The sequence below is a fragment of the Varanus komodoensis genome, unplaced genomic scaffold (genome assembly GCF_004798865.1).
Source record: "Varanus komodoensis strain SLA01 unplaced genomic scaffold, ASM479886v1 scaffold12, whole genome shotgun sequence".
NCBI classification, from domain to species: Eukaryota; Metazoa; Chordata; class Lepidosauria; order Squamata; family Varanidae; genus Varanus; species Varanus komodoensis.
The window spans coordinates 30,881,428-30,907,246 of NW_025335349.1; the positions used below are offsets into that span (position 1 = coordinate 30,881,428).

The window sequence follows — 25,819 nt, forward strand, 5'->3', positions numbered from 1 at the left end:
GTGTTCTTCTCCAAGAGCCTCTTCCAAACAAAGTGAAGTGGGTATTTACCAGGAGGAGAGCCTTTTTGATTGAGAATACCACACTTGTGAAATGAACTCCCAAGAGGTGTCTGGTCTCCCATCCACTGTTGAGCTTAGTCATAGTTCAGCACAGACACTCCTCACCTGGATTTGATGTGAATGAGAGATATAGTGGAGTATCATCAGCATATTGCTGTGATCTCAACCCAGACCTCTGGATTACCTCTCCTAGCAGTTTAATGTAGATCCAGATAACCTGTTTAATTCAGAAGTGCCTGGAGTTGCTCTGCTGCCACCTGCCTTAACACATTGCCCAGAAGAGGAAGGTTTACAATTGATTCTTGGCAAGATACTCTGAATGCTAGTGTGGTTTGGAATGCAGGTGATACTGTGCATCTCACTCTTACTTTGACCAAATTACTCTCAGTTTGGGCATATCTCAGCAAAACTCAGAAGCCTATTCTAACAAGAGAATAATATGACAGGTGCAGAATTTGTAATTGTTATGAGCCTTTTTGTTTTTAAACATTTGCTTGGCACACTTCCCCCCCCCTTTCCCTATTAGCACTTACTGTAAAGCCTTCTCACAATGGATTGAGAGTCAAGATTCAAACCATAAAAATAGTAGTATTAATATGTTTTAGTTGTTTCAGGTGATGCAAGTAGAATATTCTAAATACATTGTACAAGGATGGCTGAAATTGAGGGTTTTTCCTAAGTTGATGTAATACATTGAGAACAAAGCGTTACAGGGGTTTTTTTTAAAGGGAGCGAGAACATAATTGAGGATTTATTTCCAGTACAAAGTTGCAAATTTTCAATCTGAGAATGCAGCCTACATTAAAAATTGCCCTTGATACTCCTAAGATGATTTCTTCCTTGCAGTATTTTCAGTATTATAAACAGCCTTATGCTGAATTTATTCTGAATGTAACTTTTTGGTAAACAAACGTTATTTTATAGAGTAAGACAGTTTCTATGTTGTACTTTAGAAAGGCATGCTCTAATTTTTATGGCATGTTTGTAAAATATAAAAAGTACAAGGATATGTTCATCACTGACAAAAACAGCTATGACAAAGCAGACAATTATTATTATTATTATTATTATTATTATTATTATTATTATTATTATTATTACATTTCTATGCCGCCCCTTGCCGAAGCCTCGGGGCGGCTTACAACACAATAAAATACATTGAAATACAATACATTGAAATACAATAGAACATAATAAATTACCATTAAATACAAAAATACAAAAAATACACTGAGTTTCAAACATAATAATATAAAATTAAAAATAACAGTATAAAATAAGTAAATAAATAGTATAGGAGGAGAAAAGAGAAGGAAGAAGAAGTTGCCCTGGCCAGATCATATATTTTAACAATTAAAATGATGTTTAAATAAAAACGTCTTTACCTGGCGCCGAAAAACCAGTAACGACGGTGCCAGGCGGACCTCTTTGGGGAGTGAATTCCATAGGTTGGGCACCACCGCAGAGAAAGCCCTCCTCCGAGTACTTACTCTCCTAATTTCTTTCATGGAGGGTTCCTGGAGAAGGGACTCTCCCGCAGATCTCAAAGGGCGGTCGGGCATATACGGACATAAGCGCTCGTTCAGGTAGCCAGGACCCAAGCCGTTTAGGACTTTATAGGTCATAATCAACACCTTGAATTGGGCCCAGGCTTCAATGGGAAGCGAGTGAAGCAGACGGAGGACTGGAGTGATGTGAGCATAACGCCGCGTCCCCGTCAGCAACCTGGCAGCTCTATTTTGCACCAATTGAAGTGTTCGGACCGTCTTCAGGGGAAGCCCCACGTAAAGCGCGTTACAGAAGTCTAGGCGGGAAGTCACCAGCTCATGTGTCACCGTCGCCAGGCAGTTGTATTCCAGGTAGGGGCGCAGCTGATTAATCAGCCAAAGCTGAAGGAAGGCGCTCCTCGCCACCGCTGTCACCTGAGCTTCCAAAGAAAGCTCCGGGTCGAGGAGTACTCCTAAGCTGCGGACCTTGTCCCTAAGAGGGAGTGTTGCACCATTCAGGACCAGGTCAAATCCACCCTCTCCGAAACCCGATCCGCCAACCAACAGGACGTCCGCCTTGTCTGGATTGAGTTTCAGTTTATTGGCCCTCATCCATTCCATTACCTCGGCCGAGCACCGGTTCAGACAGCCACTGCCTCACCTGGATTGGTAGAAAACGAGAGGTAGAGCTGGGTATCGTCAGCATATTGATGATTCCGCAGCCCACACCTCCTGATGACCTCTCCCAGCGGTTTCATATAGATGTTAAATAGCAGAGGGGATAGAATGGAGCCCTGTGGTACTCCATGGCATAGCTGCCATGGCGCAGAGACATGGTCCCCCAGCACAACCTTCTGGAATCGACCGTTGAGATAGGAGCGGAACCACTGCAAAGTAGTGCCTCCAACCCCCAATCCTGCTAGCCTGTCCAGAAGGATACCATGGTCGATGGTATCAAAAGCCGCTGAGAGGTCCAGAAGAACCAACAGAGATGCACTCCCCCTGTCCTTCTCCCTGCACAGGTCATCGTACAGGGCGACCAAGGCAGATTCAGTACTGTACCCAGGTCTGAACACGGACTGAAAAGGATCCAGATAATCATTTTCATCCAAGAGTGTTTGGAGTTGTCCTGCCACCACTCGCTCCAACACCTTGCCCAGAAACGGGATGTTGGCCACAGGTCTATAGTTAGTGGGCATCTCTGGATCCAGTGACGCTTTCTTCAGGACCGGTCGTATTACCGCCTCCTTTAAAGGGGCAGGCACTCGACCCTCCCTCAGAGAAGCATTAACCACTTCCAAGATCCAGGTCCCAATCCCGTGCTTGGAGTTATTTATTAACCAAGACGGGCAAGGGTCCAATAGGCAAGTGGTGGGACGTACTCGTCCAAGCACCTTGTCCACATCATCGGGCCGCAATAATTGAAATTCGTCCAATAATTTTGGACCAGACGGTAGCATTGGCGTCTCCCCAGAGACCTCTGATTCATTAGTGGAGTCCAGCTCATGACGAATCTGAGCGATTTTCTCCCTGAAATGCCTGGCAAAGTCGTCACAGCGGGCCTTTGAGGGTGGCATCGGATCTTCCTTAGGACCCGGGTGAACCAGGCCTTGTGCCACTCGAAAAAGCTCCGCTGGACGGCATTGTGAGGAGGCAATGGAAGCGGAAAAAAACTTTTTTTTTGCCGCCTTCACCGCCACAGCATAGGCCCGATAGTGGGCTCTCAAGTGTGTTCGGTCAGATTCATCCTGTGATTTCCTCCACCTACGCTCTAGCCGTCTCCCAACCCGCTTCATCACCCGCAATTCAGGTGTATACCAAAGGGAAGAGCGGACTCTGCCCGGTGGGAGAGGACGCTTTGGAGTGATCGTGTCCACAGCCCTGGTCATCTCTCCATTCCCACAGTTCGACCAGAGCCTCGACAGGAGCACCAGTCTTGTCTGCCGGAAACTCCCCCAGGGCCTTCAGGAATCCATCCGGATCCATCCGTCTCCGGGGGCGGGCCCATACAATCGGGTCCGCACTCTTATAGAGGGAGAGGCCGCTCTCGAGCACAAACCTCACCAGGAGGTGATCTGACCATGAGAGGGGAGTCAAACATAAGTTCCTTACCGTCAGGTCATCCTCTTCCTGCCCCGTCGAGAAAACCAGGTCCAGAGTGTTTCCACGTTCATGGGTCGGGCCGATGACGTGTTGAGACAGACCCATGGCCGTCATAGAGGCCATGAAGTCCTGAGCCGCCCCAGTCAGTCCAGACTCGGCATGGAAATTGAAGTCCTGGGGGTCCTCAACACCAGGTCCGTGACGGTCTCTGTCAGCTCAGATAGGGAGACTGCTGGGCAGAAGGATGCACGGTACACCAGTAGAATCCCCAGTCTGTCTCGTTCGCCCAACACCAAGTAGAGGCACTCCAGCCTGGTCTTGAAGGGACCGGAAGACCCGTGAGAGAGATGGAGGCTCGGTAAACCAATGCAACTCCCCCTCCCCTCCCTTCTGGGTGTGAACAGTGTTGAACCAGATACCCGGGCGGGCACAATTGGGAGAGGGCAACATCCGTTCCCTCTCCCGCCCAGGTCTCCGTTATGCAAGCCAGGTCGGCCTCTTCATCCACAATCAAGTCATAGATGAGGGAAGATTTATTATTGACCAACCTGGCATTGAGCAGCAGCACCGTCAGGCCCGAGGGGTGGTTGACAAGGCTACCTGGCGCCCTCTGGTTGGGGGCAGAACCAGAAGGAGGGATAGGTGTCAGCCATCTGTCCATCCTTCTTCTACGTGGACACGTTAAGCCCCTGTTGCTTTAACGACCATTGCCCGTGACCACGCCAATAGCAGCGCCCGTGTGTTCCCCGGGATATATAAACGTCGACGTGGCCAGGGATGACTCAAATCACTGATTAAAGCAGGGCAAAATTATAAAGCAGTTCGAAAGAGGAGAAAAAAGAACGATAAAAAGAAAAAGAAAAAAATCCTTCCCCTTCTCTAAGATTCAGCAGTAGGCAAGCCTATTTCAACAAGAGTCCTTGGCCAGCCCAGCCCCCCTTTCGTCCCCCAAACGGCACCCAAACGGCGGCGACCCCCTTCGGCCGCTGGCCCGAGGCCGCCGGCCGCAGCTGCTGCTTTGTGGCCGCAGGGTGCCTCCAAGTCCCGCCCCGTCGCGCACCGCGCGCGCCCGATCACCTGGGCCAGCAGGTAGCGCGCTCCGGCGCCGCGTGCGCCTGCGCTGGCCACTGGAGCTGGCTGCCATTGATGTCGTGGTCGCGCGCGTCTGCTTGCATTCGCTTGCACACGCAGCGGCCCTTTATGTGCACTGTTGTCTTCAAGAAGGAAATTGCTTTTACAGGCTTTAGCAAGGCTGTTAGCAAATTCTAGTTAAGAAGGAAGCCACTTATTAACTATGATTGGAGCTGAGGGTAATGGCTACAGCCAAAAATGAGGAATACCTTCACTGGTTTCTTGTTAGCACTGTTTGTCATAACATGCATGTTGACACAAAGTTAAGTATCTGAATTTATTTTGATCTTACCTCATACTTTCACCATAGAACTTTTTAAAACATTTATGTTGTTGGCTGCCGAGGCAGAACTTATACTTGGATGTATTTGTTCCTAGAGAAAGTTGCTGAAACATTGGCAGACTGCTAATTAAGTAGCTTGAGATTGTTCTGTCCTTTACCTCTATGCTTCTTTAGGTGTTTGTGCATGTGGAGACTTATTTCCTGAATGCCTAGGAAGCAAATTACAGTGTTTGGTGCAAAGTGGAAGAACCTAAATGCTTTAAGTTCCTGTGACAATAATATTGTCCTACATGCTTCCAATTCTAAAGAAGGCTACTGATTTTTCTTTAATAGCCCGGTGCTATTCTCTTTTATGGCAGCAGGAAAAAAATAGGGTTACGTGGCAGTTTATGTATCCCCTCCTAGATAAGTTGGTTGAAGTGCAGCAATAGGAAAGAACACACAACATACTGGCAGGGTCTCCATTGTCTGTGAAACAACACCAAAATAGCAACAGATCATGTTGTCATTTACCTATGTTTATCTTAAGAAAGCCATTACAATAAACATAGGTGCAAAGCTGTCATGAGTGCAAGCTCAAGAGATGAGAGGGAAAGAAAAGGTGCATTGTGCTATTTCACACTTGGCAGGCATTAGACTAACTTGGGGTGCTCATAGGTTCACCATCATCACTTGAGGTTTAGGAGGCCTTTGGTGGGCACGAGTGCCTTTTCCTAGCTTTGGCAAGTATATCTGCAGCTGTTTCTGATTTGAAATAGCTCAATTACAGTGATTCAGGCATTGGTAACCTCCAGTTTTGTGCCAGTCTAATGCATTCTATGTTAGGCTGCCTTTGCTCTTGGTCAGAAGCTGAAGCTGATGTCGAAAACTTTTAAGGCACTACAAACAGGAATTTATTTTGACATGTTGCACCCCTGCTGAGAACTTCACTGGTTATCAGCAAGTTATTGGTCCAAGCATGAGGTTTTGTCATTAATGTAAAAAGTCCTAAACAGGGGACCTGTTACTGTTGCCTCAAGCTTGTGTCCTCATGGTCTCCATAATACTCAAAAGAAGAACTTTAGGGATCTTTTTAATATTGTTGCAGGACCTGCCCTTTAAATCAGGCAAGCATGTAAAGTATTGATTTTCAAGTACCTGCTTAAAATTTATCTCTTTAAGCAAGTTTTGCCTTGGTTAAGCAACCCAGCAAGTTATAACTAGACTCTTACTATACTATGCAGCAGTAATTATTTCATAGTTAAGCATTTTGATAATTTTATTGAAAACAGTATACAAATCTGTGTAATTAATAATAAACTAGAGAACAGGAGCTCAATAATTCTGCCGTACAGTAGCTTTACAGGGTCTGGGAGTAAAACATTTTGTAGCACACTTGGGAATGTAGCCAATATATAACCCACAAAGCAAGGAAACAACTTCAAAGTGCATTTAAGTGAACACCTCTGATGGTCACTAACAAGAATTTGTCAAGAAGTGATTGATTGCTTTTAGCAGTGAGCACTCTAAGCCTTCCACTTAGTTGTACAAAGTTTGCATAATTCAAATTGTTTCTGATTAATTTCATCAGCATGTAGCTTATTACTTAGATGCAGTTTCTTTCCCACAAAAAAGTGGTATCTGGGGAAGTGACATTGATGTGAGAATTACTTGTATTTATTTTCAGTATCGGTTATTAAAAAGTAATGCCTGCACACCCTTTTCAACTTTATTTCTTAGTTATTTCTTACCAGAAGGTTTTTTTTATAATCATACTGTTATGCCATGCAGATTGATGGAAAAGTTATACTCCACTTTGGCATTGGAGCTATCCAATAGTCTTTTATCTCCTCCTGCTGCTTGGAAGGCAGGGACCTCAGAACTTACTTCTGTTATCCTCTTCTCTGTAGGCTCCTCAGTTCTGCTTTTATAGCACAGTAACTAGTCTGTCTTCTCCTTTTGTTCCTCTATCAGCTTAGGCCATCCTATTTCCCAAGAACCTCTTAGCCCATGTAACTACTCTTCCATCACAGCATTTATTTTCTAGTTCTTGTTAGTTCCCCCTCCCTCCAGATTAAACTATCTTTTATCAGCCTCTTGTTTGCCCCTGATTGTAAGCCATCCGGAGAGGCTATGCATATATAAAAGTTATAAATAAATAAATTAATCTCTTCTTTCCCTCCACCGCTTCCTGTTGGCTTCAGTAGGGAAACACACCCACAAACCTGCTGGTGATGAACAGATCAAGCATATTTGGGTTTTCAGGAAGCATTCTTGAACCACTTCCACAGTTTCAAGGGAACCCCTCAACTCTGAGTCAACCCTCCATGAACCCTTTGAACATGGAAGCAAACTCTTATTTTCTCTGCAACAGATCTCGATTATTCCAGCCATTTCCACAATGGGGAACTTCTTGTTTGCTCAATTTAATGTTATTGTGTTTATCAGATGGTCTGTGCAGCCTCAGTTCATCAAGCAAGGTAAGTATGTGTCAGGGCTGTGTACAGAACAAGCCTCCCACATCCCTGATTTTTTTCAAAAGGAATTTTGTGCAAAAGAAACAAAATTTTGACATTTCTGAGGTGCTGCTAAAAAGAAGAGTTGAACATGTCAGGCCTAAAAAGGAGAAAAGGATCTACAGGATGGTGGACAGTCCTAAAATGATGGCCAAAAGAGTACAGAGAAGCCCTCAAAATGCGTCTGACATTGCTCACCACCAACAGCATTGTTGCACACCCACCCACCCATTTTGCTAGCTGGCCCAGCTAGCACCTCTACATCAACTGCACATTTGATCCTGCTGACAGTCCCAACACTGGTTCTGACACCCATTCCTCCATCAGGATTGATGGAAAGAGCAGAACTGTCCACAGCTCCCTCTTCCTCTGAGGGGGAGATACAAGACAAACGGCCCTGTTCTCCCATCAGCCTGCCACCTCTCCTCTGAGATCAACAAGCTGTTCGCAGCAGGACCAACAACAACCACTGCCTCTCTGAACTGCTAGACTGCCATACAGAACCATCTCCCCAGCGGTGCCCTAAGGCTCCATTCATCAGCTGACAGAATGGCCTAGGCCCATACCAGTTGCCTGAGACCAGGAAGCATATTGGGCTCTGCTGCCACCAACAGACTGGTACCTTGGCTCACGAACTCTGGTCGCAACTCAAATTGGTCGTGAGCAAAATCACATTTTCCCGTAAGGTTCAGTGTAAATAAAGTTAATCCATTCTGTAACTATTTTTTTTATCACAAAAATTTGAAGCAAAGTGACAAGAGCAACAAAGACCGCAGACATCTCCCCCCCCCCACCGCCTGCCAGCATGACCGCAATCGCACCCGTGTTCCCTGCACAAGCGTGGCCTTAGACAGGCGCGATTGCAGGCGTGCTTAAGGGGGAGAAGGGCGAGATCGTGATTGTCACCCAATGTGGAGTTCACGACCTGAGTAAAAGTTTTTCTTAAATTTTTGCTCATGACCCGATTTGGTCATGAACTGAGGCGTTTATGAGCCGAGGTACCACTGTATTACCCTGGCTACACCTGGGAATGAAGACTGTAGGAACCACATTTTTACCAGTAGGAACCAACTGCATATCAACAGGAGGAACCATGGGCACAGGTTCCACCAATTATCCCACTGGTTCCTGCCAACCTGTCACCAACCTATCACTAAGCAGAAGTTCTTTCTTTTCAGTCACCTGTGTCTATTCAATTACTACCCACCTTTTGACAGCCTGCACTGCTTTAACAACCATCTTCACTGTCCAGTGACTCTTTATCTTCCAACCCTGCTGACTATGCCTCCAAGTCAGACCTGCTGCCATTTTATGATGACCCAGTATCGACATCACCAGAGGACATAATTTCAGGGCGAGGTCTACAATCTCCCTCCAAAAACCTGGGAAAATTCTCCAAACAGTTCCTCCAAAGGGCAATGTCCCTCAGTCTACAACATAAAGGAACTATTGGGCTTTTTACACACATGTTTGAATTTGAGCCACGAGACCAGTGCCTTGGAACACTAAGCCTTTATGCTTTCCTCAGTGCTGATCAGACTAGGATCCCATCAACTTCTTAATAGAAGAGCATTTCTGACCAAACTTCTAAAAATACATGGGTTTTTATTTTGAGACTGCCATAATCTTTGAGCTTTCATTGTCTGAGCCATCTTTTAAGCCACTTCTATCTGTCACTTTGATTCCTTTCCCTCAGAAATGGCATTTCTGGTTGCCATGTTGGCCAGAAGCGTGTTGGAACATAGTACCCTATCAATTAGCACAGTAATTCTAGAATAGCCCCTTTGTTTGTCCCAAAGTCTGCTCTGTATTTCACACATCTAAGGAGCTGATTCTTCCCTCCTTATGCCCCAGGTTTAGCTGCCATTCAGAGCATGCTTGGCACAGACCAGACATTGAAAACATGTTCACTACAAAAACAACAGTCATTTGGACGTACAGCCTATTCCATCCTTCCACCACACCTCCATGGAAAGAAAGTATTCAATTCTGCAATAACACATTGGATAGGTGCCTGTACTTTTCATGTTTACAAACTTCAGTAGCTTGCCACTCCCGTGTGTGTACCAGGCATTATAGTGTTACAGTAGATGATGTGTGAGATGTACTTGCTCAGCCATAAAACTTGCAGGGTAGCCAGCTTCAGGCAACTCAATTTTTTTTAAAGAGGAATAATCTTTGTGTAGGAAGGATTCTGTACAGATCTGGGCATGAGGCCTTTGCAATATGAATACAAATTACCATTTTTAGGATAAATCATTATTTCTTCAGGAACAAGTCTGCAATACATCCCAATATGGTAGATCGAAGCAAGCGCTAAAAGTGCAATCTGTATAATATGTTGCCTTAATTGAAACAACTGTCTTGAGTTCTGAAGCACAGAACTACTCTATAAGATCACTTTAATCATTGTTCATTCTGCCAGCCGTTACACCAAAATGACACTGCTCTGCATACAAAACAATGAGTCTTCTACAGATTGTATTAATAGAGCTAATGACATCTGTTTTCTCTTTCAGCTGTGAAAGAATCTTTGCCGTCAGATCTACAAACAAGAAAAGAAAGAGATGTTTCAAATGAGCCTCGACAGAAGCTGAGAATATTTTATCAGGTATTGACAATCTAATGCTTGTTGCTTGCAGTAGCTCAAGGTGGCTGATGTTTCCAAGTGTTTTCCAGTCTACACAGAAAGGAAGCAACAATCACTATAAATCCACCTTCAATTGTTTTTCAGTGGCTAGATCAGTGATAAAGGGACTTGGACAGGACCAGGAAGAATCCCTGGCTTTTCTCATTTGCTGGCACCCCCTGGATGCCATGTGAAACTACATGACTTGTGCCAGGGAGAGCAGCCACCTTTCCTGTGCTAAGAGCAGCAGCTTTTAACTAGTCCACATAGCTTAATCAGATGTCCATGGATGTACTGGCTTGTGTACAAAGCCAAGGACTCCACCTGCGACTGCTCCTCTGGGTCCTGAGTCCCTTTCTCCTAGTTGGAAGCGTCATGCTTCATACCAAAGAATGAAGGGGTGATGTCAAGGGCAGGTCACACCACTTGATGCCATGTGGACTGCAGTGGGGCTGGTGGGGGGGGCACCTGTTTCCAAATTCTGGGGTAGACTGTGTGTTCCACATGTTAAGTGAGCTATGCTTGTTGTCATTAATATCTAATATGGGTCTCTGTTGCTAGAGTTTAAAGGTGCTTAAGTGCTGGAAGAACATACACTGATTCTAAAATATTAATTTGAACAAAAGGTGTATGGATTTCTCTTTAATTTTGCTTTTAAGGCAATATGCTTTGTATTAATACAAACTGTTTTTACTAGTTTCTTTATAATAACAACACAAGGCAGCAGACTGAAGCAAGAGATGACTTGCATTGTCCATGGTGCACATTGAACTGTCGCAAGCTTTACAGCTTGCTTAAACATCTCAAGCTTTGTCACAGCCGCTTTATTTTCAATTATGTGGTAAGTATTTTTCTTTATAAAATCTTGGAATAAAATTCTGTATTATGGTATTGCCTGGTGGAAGACTCATTGCAAAATGTAAAGTGAAAGAAATTTGGTACTTTCAAGACAGGCTAATAGAGTGCAGCTAAAATATCAAACATGCATAACAATGTTTTTGTCATTTCTTAATGTATCTGATAGTTCAAAATAGATTAATGAAGGCTGAAAGTGGGCTTGTAGTCTGAGTGTGACATGATTGAAAATATTCTTTTAAATTCTGTTAGCAACATTACTTATCTATCTTGCAGTCTCAGTATCCCCAGTTTTAGCTAAATAGGTGAGGAATCACAAAGTAGAGTTTGAGTAATCCAATGTTCTTTTCTGGGCTACCTGCAGTTAATTTACTTATGGTGCTAAATATTTATTTATTTCAGTATCATCCAAAAGGTGCTAGGATAGATGTTTCTATCAATGAGTGTTATGATGGCTCCTATGCAGGAAATCCTCAGGATATTCATCGTCAACCTGGGTTTGCCTTCAGTCGTAATGGACCAGTCAAGCGAACTCCAATTACACACATCCTTGTATGCAGGTCAGTGGAAATCATTGCATTTCCTACCTGTAAGATCATACAATTACTCCATTAGCTTCCTGATCTCCATGATTCTTCCTGTTAAAGCATAAAAAGCAAAAAAAATGCCTTCCACTTTTTATATACATGTATTATAGTGGAATATTTCATTTAAAGTAATGTGCCTCTTGTAAAACAAAGCCAGTGGCAGTGATTCATCTGGGAACTACTTGCCTTCATTTTGTTTGAACTAACGTAGGCCAGTAGAGTCCCTAGCCTACTAGCCTACCTTCAGATTCTTCTTTAGCAAAGTATTCTCATTATGTCAGGATTTCTAACATGACCGTATCTAAATAAAGCAAGCAAACAAAGCAAAATTAAATTTAGGATAATCAGCAAAAGATATTTGTGTGGTTGTGTTTTAATCTTTGCATATTATCAAAACCTTAGTTTGTTGCCTTTTGACTAGGGGGTCTTCAACCTTTCATTGGCCTTGGTAGTGAAGCAGGGAAAAAAACCCTAGCTGCTTTGCCTCTTCTTTGGTTACACTGATTTGGCCAAGCAGTGGTCAAGGGAGGTGTGGAGTTTTTTCATCTGGTGAAGTGGAAACCAAGTCAAATAAGCTAAGTGGAAATTGTGAAAGCCCCCCAAAGAAGGCACAGAACTTGTCCACTGAAATTGCAAAGCAACCAAACAACAATCGGCCTCCCACCTTTGTCAGGTGGAAGAATCCTAGACTAGGGACTCACAGAGCTGCTAAGAGGATTCCAGTCCATCTCTGCAAATCCAAGGCTGGGAAGGGCACTGTGAATTATCATGCTTGTTACGATGATAGTGAAATTCTTGAACTATTGCACTCTATTCAATAGAAAATCATCTTCAACATTTACATTCCCTTACTTCAGAGATGCAGTGGAAGCAATATAGTCTTTTACCAAGTATCTTCTTATGCGAAAATTTGCTTAATTGACAGTATTGAAGGAAATTGTCCTATCTAGTAAATAACTGAAATGAATGCTACCATATAATGATTGGAATGTTATTGCCTTAAACCGCAGGGGCTTGAAAACTAAATGAAAGTTTTCTATCCTTTCTCTGGAATGTCAGTACTAGTTTCATTGTGATGCTTGTGATATTTTTACTTCATTTATACAGAAGGTGTACTCACTTTGCATCCTGATTGAGGATCAGGCTTAGTTGAGATGTAGGTGGCATTATGCCATACAGAGGTAGAACGATGTCCAGACTCTAACTGTTCTGGGTTCTAGAAATAGTTCAAGATTTGTATCATGACACTAAAATCTCTTGATTATTGTATGTTAGGGGTTTTTTCATGAATTTTTATGGTAAATGTAATCACAGTCTGCATGTGTTGCTGCTGGGCAGCAAATGTAGGATCAGAGGGCTGCCACTTATCCAATCTTAGAAGTGGATCTTGTAGATTCCGTCTGGTTGTATAATGTTACAACTTTGCTATCAGGATGTCTGTATGCTTGTTAGAAAGTATGCATACTTTCTTTTCCAGACCAAAGCGTACAAAAGCCAGCATGTCAGAGTTTCTTGAATCTGAAGATGGAGAAGTGGAACAGCAACGAACATACAGCAGTGGACATAATCGGTTATACTTTCACAGCGATACCTGCCTACCTCTCCGTCCACAAGAAATGGAAGTTGACAGTGAAGATGAAAAGGATCCTGAGTGGCTAAGGGAGAAAACTATAACGGTAATTATGGCATATAGCCAGTGAATCTGTGAGGATCCCCTTGCAAATAGTCTTTGTTCTGCTGAACAATATTTCTACTTTCTGTGGCCCAAATCTTAATAATGGGCATTCCTCTGAGGCATCTTAGACAAGTCAGATAGAGACAGTAAGATAATTAGTGCATATGGGTTTTTGCAGTTGCTGTGGAAAATAGCAAACTTCTGGTAAAAAAGAGAAAACTTGGGTTGACACTGTGGTAGAGAGCAGTTGCTATGACATGTCAATGTCAATTGCTAGCAAGTGTTTATAAACATTTTCAGATTTTGGAATGATTTATTTAAAACTTTTCTATAGTGCCCCTTAACAGACGTCTCGGGACAGTTTACAATTTAATTCCTGTACAAATATAACATTCTAATATAACCTCCACTTGCCACTGTTATAAGAAAGAATTCATCACTTGGCCAATATTAGAATATTAATCCTGAGAATGGGCTGGTCTGACCCATTCCTAAAACACTTAAATCCCCCTAAGCAGTGTAGAATCCTTAAGGAACCAGCTTGTGCCCTGTATCTTCCATATTAACTCATGGAAATAACCAGTTCAAGGAGTGAAGTGAGTTTTACTCCTCTTGCCATGAGGAAAAGGTAACACTCTCTTCAGAAATACTCTTGTTTACATGTAAACACTTCAGTGTGATTGTGGATGTAAGGGCCCCTCTCTGTTTCCTCTTTCCCTACCCCAGTATTTCTTTTCCTTAAAAGCTTATCTCATTCTGTTGCCTTCCGTTCTAGTTGCATTGTTCTGGACCAATAGCAATATTGTGCTATGCAGAACAATTATGTTAGTAATAGGCAAATAAATGGGACAGCATGCTAAGTAATTGCCACATGAAAATACTATGTATTAACAAGCACACAATGGTTTTCTTAATGCAGCAAATTGAAGAGTTTTCTGATGTTAATGAAGGAGAAAAAGAAGTGATGAAATTATGGAATCTGCATGTTATGAAGCACGGGTATGTTCTTAAAACATTCTTTGCATCAAAATTAATGGGATCACCTGCACTTGCTGAAAGCTAGAAATTATTCATATGCTGATTGAAACCTCCTGGGGAGTGGGGGGGGGGAAACACTTAGCCTGAACACAAGTCTTTCAAATATAGATTTGCCTTGCCTTTGTCTGGGGTCAAAAATAACCCCAAGTGCAAGTAAGGAATATTTTGTTGAGGCAGGATTAAGCTTAAGGTTTGAGTTTACATTGAGTCTATGCATAACAGTACAATCTGGAAGGCACTGTTTAACTTCCTGACCTTTCCTCTGCAAAATAGTTTGGCCTACAAACTTTGAAAAGAAAATTTAAAATCTTCCAATAAATTTTAATTATTTTATTCCAGAGGTTTTAGCTTAGAATCTTTAAAGAAAACCTTAAGATGGCTTATTCAGTCTTCTGTTGTTTCTTTGTTTAGGGCTTAAAACAATTCTTACACAGATATGGGTGGGACCCTTTGTGTCCAGAGCATATTTTGGTTTGTAGAAAAAAACTAAAAGGCAGGAGGCTGAAATTTGGATCCTTTATGACTTAGGTAGTTTGTGACTATGTCCTAGGAGGACTACATTCTAGACTTATGTATAAATTATACTACACTTTGTGAGCTAAGAAGATTCCAGAGCCCCCAAGATGGAAGATAAAGATACAAATAAAGCAGTTTTGATTCAAATGTTTTGATTCAAATGTTTTGATTCAAATGTTGCAGTCTGTATTGTTTCAGTGTGCCTTTCCTACATTTGAAGTACTGAAAATTTAAAGCACATATGTAGGAATTCTGTGTAGACAAGTAATATGCAGGAGCATGTCTAAATAGGACACTGAAAGAAACTGGCATTCCTCCAGAACTTAAGAAATCCAAACTTTGATCATACAGCACCATCTGTGCATCCAAATGTGTAACAATAATTTGTATTTTTAATTTTAACAGGTTTATTGCAGACAATCAAATGAATCATGCCTGTATGCTGTTTGTTGAAAATTATGGACACAAAATAATCAAGAAGAACTTATGTCGAAACTTCATGCTTCATCTGGTCAGCATGCATGACTTTAATCTTATAAGCATAATGTCAATAGACAAAGCTGTTACTAAGCTTCGAGAAATGCAACAGAAATTAGAAAAAGGAGAGTCAACTGTTGTCACAGCATCAGAGGAGCTTTCTGAAGAACACTCTGGGACAACAAATGGCTGCATTGAAGCTAACACTAGAGAGAGATCTTCAGAAATGGATAGTACATCATGCATGACAAAACAGAATAGAAAACAGAAGATTTAGAAAGAAAAGCAAAGGCCATTCATGCAGTGGACAAATATTGAAGTGACTTTGTAAGATGCATGAACTCTGTAAGGAATTTAAGATATACAGGTTTCTAACAGGCACTGCTGGAAGCAAAGGATTTCAACAATGATAGTGTTAATATGGTTCCTATTGAGTTAATTATGCAAGTACTACATGTATATCAGTTCTAGTGATGTAATGACAATACTCAAAGTTTGAGCATGAAGAGCAATACAATTTTTGGGAATTTTAATTATGAATTGTACTGAATTTACATAACTTAAGTATATGTAAACCAGTTTTTATATAAAGTTTTTGCATCTGTATTGGCTGTCTTTCCTACTATGGAGTTAAAAATTAGGGAAGGGATTGGGACAGTTTATGCTTTGTACTTAGAAATTCTTTGGGTTAACTTTTTGTGGGAATAATGCACCATTTAAAGTTCAACTTGATCTTTTTTGTTTTTATTAATACCTGTCAAACTACAGAAAGCAAATTTTAAAGCACATTTTAAAACATTCAGCTGAAACAGCACTTCTTTGTCTCATGTCTGTTTGGGGAAAAATTCATCACTTTTCTCATCACAAACACAGAAGTACCATCTTAATTGTGACAGCATAATAGAATTTGTAGATAACTCTGATCATCTGGTATACTAGATCAAACCTTTAACCTACTTAAGCAGAACCATTTCGGATTACATAATGGCATGCTGTGTTAACACCTAGAAGCTGTAGTGAGCAGTGCCTGAATCTGTGCCTGTTTTTGCCTGTGAACAGACTGCAAGATCAAAGAATGGAGTTAACTTGGGATTTCTGGATGCTACTTTTGAGGGGAAATGCACTGTAAAATTGGGCCAGAAAATGTGTTGCACTTCTTAGGCAAGTATTCTGTCATGTATTGCATTCAATACAGATGCTAACTAGTCTTGTGCAGTCTTGCACTGCTGTTAACACATTTTAAGCATATGTTTACAGATTTTCTTTTTTCCAATGGAAAGTAGTTTCACTACTGGTACAGTATCAGCACCACGGGTTTATTCCAGCAAGCACTGTGGTTGAGTGACATCACCTCATTTTTTAATTCTTAAATAGTTCATTTTCATAATCTTTATTTATAAAGGATCAATTATGTAAATACAGGAATTTCTAATTTTTTATTTCATTCCACCATCATAAGAAGGCAGTTCCCTATTTGGGTTTTTTGTCTGCAGGTGGGGGGAAAGCTTTCTAATGGGGGTTTTCAGAAATTTATAAAATGTAAATACTGACTTTGGTCCCTAAAGATGTGTTTAACTGTGAGACTATTTAACTAATGGTGTGGATGTGATTTGTCATCCAGTATTAAGTTCTTAGTCATGGATTTGTGTCAATAGGAAAGAGGGAGACTACAGCTATCATTAGACTGTTTGATTTGCCTGCTCTGAGTTGTAGCAAATTCTTAATTACATCTTTCAATAGCTGGTCAAGCATTTCTCTTGGGCTTTAATTTGCTAAAGCTGTGCACATATGTAAAAAATATATTTTAGGAGAGACTTAGTTCTAGAACTATTGCTTTTGTCACTTCTTAAGCAGTCATGCTCTTAATGCTTAAAAGGAGGCTAGCATTGTTTGCACAAAAAGTTGGTGACCCCCCCAAAATAGTAATGAAATTACTTCTGTCCAGTAAACTTTGTATGTCATGTCCATTTATAATAAAATCTGAGAATCCCTTTGTTTCTATTTATAATAAAGATGGATTTTCTATATGTACTCTTAAGGAGACTTTGAAGAAATCATGTAAACTGGGTGAAACTTTGAATGGTACAGTAGATAAAGAGACAATTGTTTAATGGACCTTTTCATTTTTACATTAAATGTTTATTTGAAATTGGATTTTGTACATAAAGTTCAATAATATAAAATCTGTCAAAGTGTGGAGTTTAATCTTTTCATGTGCATTTAGAGTAGTATTTTATATAAACTGTGTGATCCAGATCAATACCAGAAATACTTAGTTCTGAAAACAGAACTTATAACATGTCTGCATTTGGAAGATGTACTGTCATCTTAAAACTGACAAAAGTTTTGATGCACATGTTTGGTCATTGTTACTATATTTTTCTTCTAAAATGAGAATTTGTTTAATTGGGCTTACCTACCCTACCCGCCTCTGTTAAGCAAAAGACTGGTAAAAGCAATGCTTTTTTTGCTACAATGGAGGAAAGTATTTTTGTGTGAGTTGTTCCTTCCACTCATTTTAGAAGGCAGAAGGACGTTAACTGGCATTTCAGAAATACCAGCAGTGGGAGAGAGCCCTTTCCATTTCTGGCTCTGCCGATTTCTGGCTTGTTCTGGTTTCAACAAATGTAAACTTGTAGGTTTACATTTATCTTGTCTGTCTATAGGCAAGTATTAGCATGAGAGGTGAAAGCCTCACTGATCTGGCTCTCCTAGCAATGCAATAGAGAATGAGGCTGTGGGATCTGTGAAAAACAGGTGCAAGCCTGCAAGAATGAAGCATACGCTTTCAGGAGGGTGGAATACAAGAGTGATGATTGATGGGAGAAGATAAAAAGTAGCTGGAGTAGAATAGAACCCAGTCCAGACAGAATGCATGCAGAATGCATGCAGGGAGAAGTCAACTCCAGGATGAATTGGCTTATCTGACAGGATGTAAGTGGAAATGGAGCCTGAACCACAGATGTTTAAGGCCATTATGTCTAGACCCATGATACCACTGACAGACTTGTTCACATGCAAGCCAACTACAAACGTGACGTTACTTTGCACGTTCCAGGCCAAAGGTGCCCAGTGCACGAATGCCTTCACAATTCCCAGCTAAGAGGACTATTACAAGCAGTCCTTCCTGTGGGCCAGACACTTGGAAAAAAGCAGAGCAGACAGTACAGTAACCTTAATACTGTCATATTGGCTCAGAAGAGTAGCATTCTCTGTCCTAGTAGCCGTTTGTCATGAGGCTGGCGCTCCATCCCAACAAAAGCAACGTATGCGGTTTTTGCTACTAAACTCTTTATTCCACACAGAGTTAGCAATTACAATCACGAATAATGATGCTAGTGATGATAATGCAGTAGTCCTCTCTTCCTGAATGGGATCAGCTCAAGAAATACTTTTAGCTTGCCTGGGCTGTCCCTCGATGGGTGGGTCTGACAAACCTCTCTCTCTCCATCTTCCAACATTCTCGTCTCGAACTGCCCCAATCCGCGTGCGTCTGTGGCAGTGTGCATTTTCTAACAGTCCCTCAAGGTTAACTTCTGTGTTCTCAAGACTTATCTGCAGGTGTCTCGGCCATTCCCTGCAACCTCTAGGCTGGCCTCTGATTGCTGTATGCTTTCGGTTTCTCCCTGAATTCTCCCTCCCCCCCCCCACGCTCTCTTCCCTTTGGAGAGCACCGTCAGGGAGTGCAGGGGGCGTTTAAACTACTGGCACCAAATACATATCTTCCTGTAATGAAGTCTGGTTCTCAGGGGACGTCTCCCTCTCCCCTACGTGCACCAGACTTCTGAGTCAGCACACACGACACCATTCCCCTCAGGAAACCACAGCTGCCACCCATACAAGAAGATCTGCTCAGCCAAGCCCAGGTACAATACACTGATCCAGCATGGCTACAGCGCCAGACCAAGCTACTGAGCTGTAAAAACTAGAAAGCAAAGGATATAACATCACAACCTAGTCATCAGAATCTATGAACTTAGCCAAAAGAGCAGTAACTGGATGAACAATGAAGATTTAATCCATGGGTCCTCAAATTATGGCCCGTGGGACAAATCTGGCCTGCCATGGCCATCCATCTGGCCTGCGCTGCCGTTCACCGCCTGTGCGCACGCTTGCTGCACAGGTGGAGAGGCGGTGGCTCGCTCGAACAACCATCTCCAAGCGAACAAGCCGCCATCGCTGCCTGCCTCCCGCACGTGCTCGCTGCTGCCTCACAGCACGGGCGGGTTGGTGGTGGCTTGCTCGGTCAGAGATGGTTTTGGACTCCCTGGGAGATCTCCGAGCAAGCAAGCCACCACTGCGTGTGCCCGATGGCACCTCTCCAGTCCGCGACAGTCACCGCAGCCTTTCAACTGGCCCCCTATTCAAAAAGTTTGAGGACTCCTGATTTAATCTGACTTACTTCAAGGGGATCCTGTTCCCCTTTCAAACCAGGCTAGACCAAGGTGTGTACCCCACATTTTCAAGAGTCAAGTAGCAGTTCCATCAAAAGGGTAGTGGCAATAGCTAAGTTCACACCCTTCTCCACTCAGTCGGACATAAAAATGCCCCTGAAGGGAGTCATCCTATGTACGTGTACTGATGTCCCATGTGCAGCCTGTACAAATTGCTCAAGACCCCCAAAAATAATTCAAATCTCTGATCAAGATGCCACTCCAGTTTCTCTTGTAATATTCCTAGTAACAAATCTGTCAATACATAGAATATCTAAAATGAACACCTCCATCAGAGAGGAGTTCTCAATCTATCCATATAAGTCAATGGTACTCATATTTTGCATTGACCCAACCTTCACTCAAATTCTACAGATTACAGAAGCAGTTCACAACATTCCGCGTACAACCCTTCTTCATCGTGGCCTCTGTGCATCACACATATGGGTTGCTGTGCCTGCGCAGTGCCTAGGCCAGAAGATTAGAAAGCTAACGGTTTTTGGCGGGAAAACTCCGCTCCCCTCCCGCTTCGTGGTATAAATAGAGCGGAGTGTCCGCCATTTTACTCAGTCTTTGTGACCGCCGTTCGCTGTGCCTTGTGCCTATTCGTCTCTCGCTATAGATCTGTGCCTCTTCGTTGTTTTTTTCTCAAAAACCTTAAAAAAAACCTCTTGCTCCAAGTTTGTTCTTCCCGATTCTGTCCATTTTCTTCTTAAATTCTCTTTTCTTCATTTTTCCGCGATGGCGCAACGGGCGGCATTCCGCAAATGTATTGAATGTGGATCTAAAATATCGCCAGTTGATCCACATGATCTATGCCTCCTCTGCCTCGGCGAGGGGCATAGGACCAACAAATGCGGTCATTGCTTGGCGTTTACCAAGCAGGCACGGAAAAACAGGGAGAATCGTCTCAGGAAGCTCCTTTGGGATCAGGCATTAATGCAGTCTGACCAACTGCTCCTACGGCCTGGTTCCTCTTTGTCCGCGCCTTCTCAGCGCTCTTCCTCCACCATGAGTGCTCCAGCGAAGCGTCCTTCGTCGACCTCTGCCGATCCTCCGCAGCGTCCTTCGGACGAAGGTGCCGCTTCTATGGAGGCTCAGTCACTGCCTTCTCCCCCGGCTAAGAAACGGGAGAAGCACAAGCATACCAGTCTGGATAAACATTCCACCCATAAGAAGTTGAGGAAGGAGAAGGTGGATAAGCCTGCTCGCAAGAGCAAGAAACCTGATTGCCCAAAACACCAGGGCTCAGGTTCATCGGGCTTTTCGGTACCAACGGCCGCCATGGTACCGACCCCCTTGGGACCGGCCCTGCAACTCATTATGCAGGTGATTCCACCGGGATCCCCCAGGTCAACCACTCGGCCTGAGAGCGTGCCTCCCCAGCAACAGGAGGAGCTGCTTCGGGAGTCCATCTCTGATGGTGAGATCAGAGACTCCCTGCCGAGGGATCACTTGCCAACACCTATGCCACCGACTGAACCTCATGTGGCCTCACCATTACCTCCCAGATGTCGCAGCCTTTCATCCGAACATCAAGATGAGAGTTGGTTGATCCCGGGATATGGTGCTCCCCCCGGCTGGGGTGGTTACCAACCATATCCTTATTTTCCTCGGGATCATAGATCACCATCGGTCCCGAGGGACGTACCATCCACCTCCAGGCGTACGGAGACGAGGCGCCCAACCTCCCCTGAAACCTCCTCCTCCTCAAGCAAAAACCGGCCGCGTTACGTGGAAGACTCCAAGGATTTGGAGGTCGACTCCACATCCCCTGATGTGGCTGTCGCATACTAAGGGCCTGCTTCACCCGACGAACCGCATGTCTCTTTCACAGAGCTCATGTCCCGCTTAGTTTGTTCACTTGAAATCGAAGCTCATCAACAGCCAGGTCCCTCCACAGATCGGTTTTATGATGTCGTTCGGGGAGAGCAGTCTGCATCCATAGCTCTGCCACTTATAACTACACTCCACCAGGCTATGGTCCAGCCCTGGGACCAACCGGCCCAACCAAAGCTATCTCCCGCAGATATGAGGCCATGTATAGAGCTCGTGATGATGACATTCCCTTCCTGCTCCGTCACCCAAAACCGAACTCTCTTGTGGTTGAATCCTCCCAGGGCAGGGAGTCCAGGGGACATACCGCTCCTCAGGACAAGGAAGGGAGGAAAATCGATATGCCTGCGTGCCAAGTCTATGTGGTCTCTGGACTCGGTGTGCGGATATTGAACTACGAAGCAACACTGGCACATTACCAGTACTTTATCATGCAGAAGCTGGATAACATCGCTTCCTCCCTTCCAGACCACCAAGCGGACCTTGCCAGGGTTTTCATTAAGGAGGCGATGCAGGTGGCGGTGCAACAGTTGTCTACCGTCGTCATCATGTAGACACCGATTCAAGGGCCCTCGTCAATGCCATCTTGTTACGCCAACATGTGTGGCTGCGCAATTGTAATTTCCCCAGTGAGATGAAGCGCAGAATCGAGGAAATGCCATTTGACGGTACCGGTCTGTTCCACCAGAAGACCGACCGCAAATTAAAGGCGATTCATGGATCACGCCTAACTGCATGCCACATGGAGCTCCCGCAAAAACGTAAGTGGCAGTGGCCTCGGTCTTCCTACAGGAACCAACCATACTATCCGCGCCAGCAAAACTACCCTCGCCAGCAATAACAACGACAGCGTTGGAGACAGCAAACACAACAGCGTTTTTCCCAAGGCCATCGGCGATTCGATACCGATAAGCGCCCATGTTGATGGCTTGGGCGAACCATCCTCTCTTTCCCAACACCACCTTCCCTTCTCCCTTTTGGGAACCGGCTCCAGGGCCGACTCCCCATTTGGGAGTCCATTACATCTGATAGGTGGGTGTTATCTATCATCCAGTTCGGATATAGGATAGAATTCGATGTTATCCCTCCTTCGAGCCCGATCCGTTTCACACCTTCTTCATTGGTGCTACACGATGAGGTCTCCCAGCTACTTCTCAAGGGAGCGATTCGACAATTGTCCTGCTCAGAAGGATTACATGGATTCTATTCCAGATATTTTACGGTCCCGAAAAGGGACAGTGGTCTTTGTCCGATCCTGGACTTACGAACTCTTAATAAGTACATTAAACCAAGGAAGTTCTGGATGACCACTTTGCAAAATATCCTTCCGTTATTGAAAAGAGAGGATTGGTTCGCCTCACTGGATTTAAAGGATGCTTATTTTCATATTTTCATCCATCCTTCACACAGACGCTTTCTACATTTTACTGTCGGATCCGACCTGTTCGAGTTTAACGTCCTACCTTTTGGATATACCCATACTTAGACGACTGGCTAACCATCTTGCAATCCGAGCAAGCTCTCTTGTCTGATATACAAATGACCTGCGCTCTACTCGATGCTCTCGGTCTCTGCATTAACCGTGACAAATCGTCCCTTATTCCCACGCAGGTCATCGATTTCATCGGGGCACAACTCGATTCGACGCAGGAAAAAGCCTTCCTCCCACCAGAACGTCAGAGGTTTCGGTGCAAGACATCTGCAGAGCTGCGATCTGGGCTGGTCCATGTACTTTCGCCAAACACTATCGGCTTGATGTACGTGCCAGACAAGACTGCTCTTTTGGTAGAGCTGTTTTCTCATCCGTTCTTTGCTGACGACACCTCCCTCCTCCGACTGTGGTAAGCTTGCGAATCACCCATATGTGTGATGCACAGAGGCCATGACGAAGAAAAGCAGGTTGCTTACCTGTAACTGATGTTCTTCAAGTGGCCATCTGTGCATTCACACAACCCACCTGCCAGCCCCACTCGGTGTCGGTGAGTGGATCTCATTTTTCTCGGTACTGTACTATAAATCGGTACCAAAATATAATTTGCATCGGTACCATTGGGTTATATCGCTGACCAGATATTGTTCTCGGTACCATACTATAATTCACATCGGTACCGTTCGGATATAATTGTGTTTTCTCATTACTTTTATTCTTAACCTCTAGAGGGAGAACGTGCGGTCTTCAAGACTGAGTAAAATGGCAGACACTCCACTCTATTTATACCACGAAGGGGGAGGGGAGCGGAGTTTTCCCGCCAAAAACCGTTAGCTTTCTAATCTTCCAGCCTAGGCACTGCGCAGGCGCAGCAACCCATATGTGTGAATGCACAGATGGCCACTCGAACATCAGTTACAGGTAAGCAACCCGCTTTTCCGCATGCAACCCACCAGGCCTCAAGAAAAGGAATTGTGCATCCTAGAAATAAAGTGAGCATTCACAATGTATGTCAGGCATACTAGGGAATTCTGGCAGACAGCTGTTCATATCCTTCCACCTCAACACCACAAGGACATAAAAGCCATGCTAGATCAGACCAAAGACCAGCACTCCACGCACATGGTGGCAAACCTGCAGCCCACAACTGGATGGGTGCCAGACCTCCACCAAGCCCCTCAGCAGCTAGTGTATGCAGGCATGCCCCCTTTGGTAAAGGAAGGGACACAAAGCTAGCGAGGATAGTAGCCACTGATAGCCTCCCTCACAGATCTGCCCAGTTCCTTTTTAAAGCCATTCAAATTGGTGGCCGTCACCCCTTCCTGTGGCAGTGAATTCCAGAGTTTAACTATATGTTCTGTGAAGAAGAACTAAACCTCTCACTAATCAGCTTCATGGGATGACCTCAGGTTCTTGCATTATGGGAGAAGGAGAAAAATGTCTCCGCTTTCTTCACACTGTGCATTATTTTGAACACCTCTATCAATGTCTTCCCTTTTCTTCCCCCCTGCCCCCCTAAGCTAAACAGCAATTTCATACTGGGGTTCTTTACTCTGGGATCGATGTCATCTGGGTCCTGTTATTTACTCACTTTCCGTTTGTCAGTAAGTTTGAGCATTTCATCTTTTGTCGCTTCTGTGTTAATTCTTCAGGCTCCCTTTCAGAATACGGTGAGAGTCGTGCAGGACAGGGCGGGGCCTCGGGAGCGCCCTGCGGCCTTAAAGCGCCGGTGGCAGCAGGGAGAACCAGTGCACCGGATGGGGCACACCTCCCCCGCGCTGCAGGAAGGACCCTCGTGCGCCACCGGCTGCACGCTGCCACGCCGCCGACGGAGGCCAGCACCACCGGCCAGGACGCAGGACCGGTTCCGGTTCGGCCTGCCCCCCCGCCCCCCCCACACAGGTGAGAGTCATGCAGGACAGGGCGGGGCTTCGGGAGCGCCCTGCGGCCTTAAAGTGCCGGCAGCGGCCGAAGGGCGACGGCCAAAGGGCGGTCGCTGCCGTTTGGGGGCTGAGAGGGGGCCGAGCAGGGGGCTGGGCTGGCCAGGGGCTTTTGTTGAAATTGGCCCGCCAGCCGTTGAATGTTAGGGAAGGGGGAGTTTTTAACTGCTTTTATAATTTTATTTGATTTTAATCTGTTTTTATGGAGTTGTCCCTGGCCATGTCGACGTTTATGTTTCCTGGGGAGCGCGTGGGTGCCGCCATTGGCGTGGTCTTGGGCAATGGACGTAACAGCGGTGGGGGCTTAATGTGTCCGCGTAGAAGGAGGGACAGATGGTTGACACCTATCCCTCCTTCTGGTTTTGCCCCCAGCCAGAGGGTGCCAGGTAGCCTTGTCAACCGCCCCTCAGGCCTGATGGTGCTGCTGCTCAATTGCCAGGTTGGTCAATAATAAATCTTCCCTCATCCATGACTTGATTGTGGATGAGGGGGCCAACCTGGCTTGCATAACGGAGACCTGGGCGGGAGGGGGGGGGATGTTGCCCTCTCTCAACTGTGCCCGCCCGGGTATATGGTTCAGCACTGTTCACGCCCAGAAGGGAGGAGAGGGGGGGTCGCTTTGGTTTACCGAGCCTCCATCTCTCTCACGGGTCTTCCGGTCCCTTCGAGACCAGGCTGGAGTGCCTCTACTTGGTGTTGGGCGAACGAGACAGATTGGGGATTCTGTTGGTGTACCGTGCACCCTTCTGCCCAACAGTCTCCCTGCCTGAGCTGATGGAGACCGTCTCAGACCTGGTGTTGAGGACCCCCAGGATGTTGGTCCTGGGGGTCCTCAACACCAGGTC

General features: G+C 44.6%; 1 protein-coding gene across 2 annotated transcripts in view; it reads left to right on the top strand.

Annotated features, from left to right (window-relative positions):
• SUZ12 (SUZ12 polycomb repressive complex 2 subunit) overlaps window positions 1–17,522 on the top strand; it is a 47,498-nt gene extending 29,976 nt beyond the window's left edge. For both annotated transcript variants that reach the window (XM_044422081.1, XM_044422080.1), the window contains 6 exons: window positions 10,079–10,170; window positions 10,886–11,029; window positions 11,446–11,603; window positions 13,108–13,306; window positions 14,225–14,304; window positions 15,265–17,522. In XM_044422081.1, the coding sequence (XP_044278016.1) occupies window positions 10,079–10,170; window positions 10,886–11,029; window positions 11,446–11,603; window positions 13,108–13,306; window positions 14,225–14,304; window positions 15,265–15,613 (1,022 nt within the window). In that variant the 3' untranslated portion in view covers window positions 15,614–17,522. The remainder of the gene's footprint in view (window positions 1–10,078; window positions 10,171–10,885; window positions 11,030–11,445; window positions 11,604–13,107; window positions 13,307–14,224; window positions 14,305–15,264) is intronic.
• The last annotated feature ends 8,297 nt before the right edge of the window (window positions 17,523–25,819 follow it).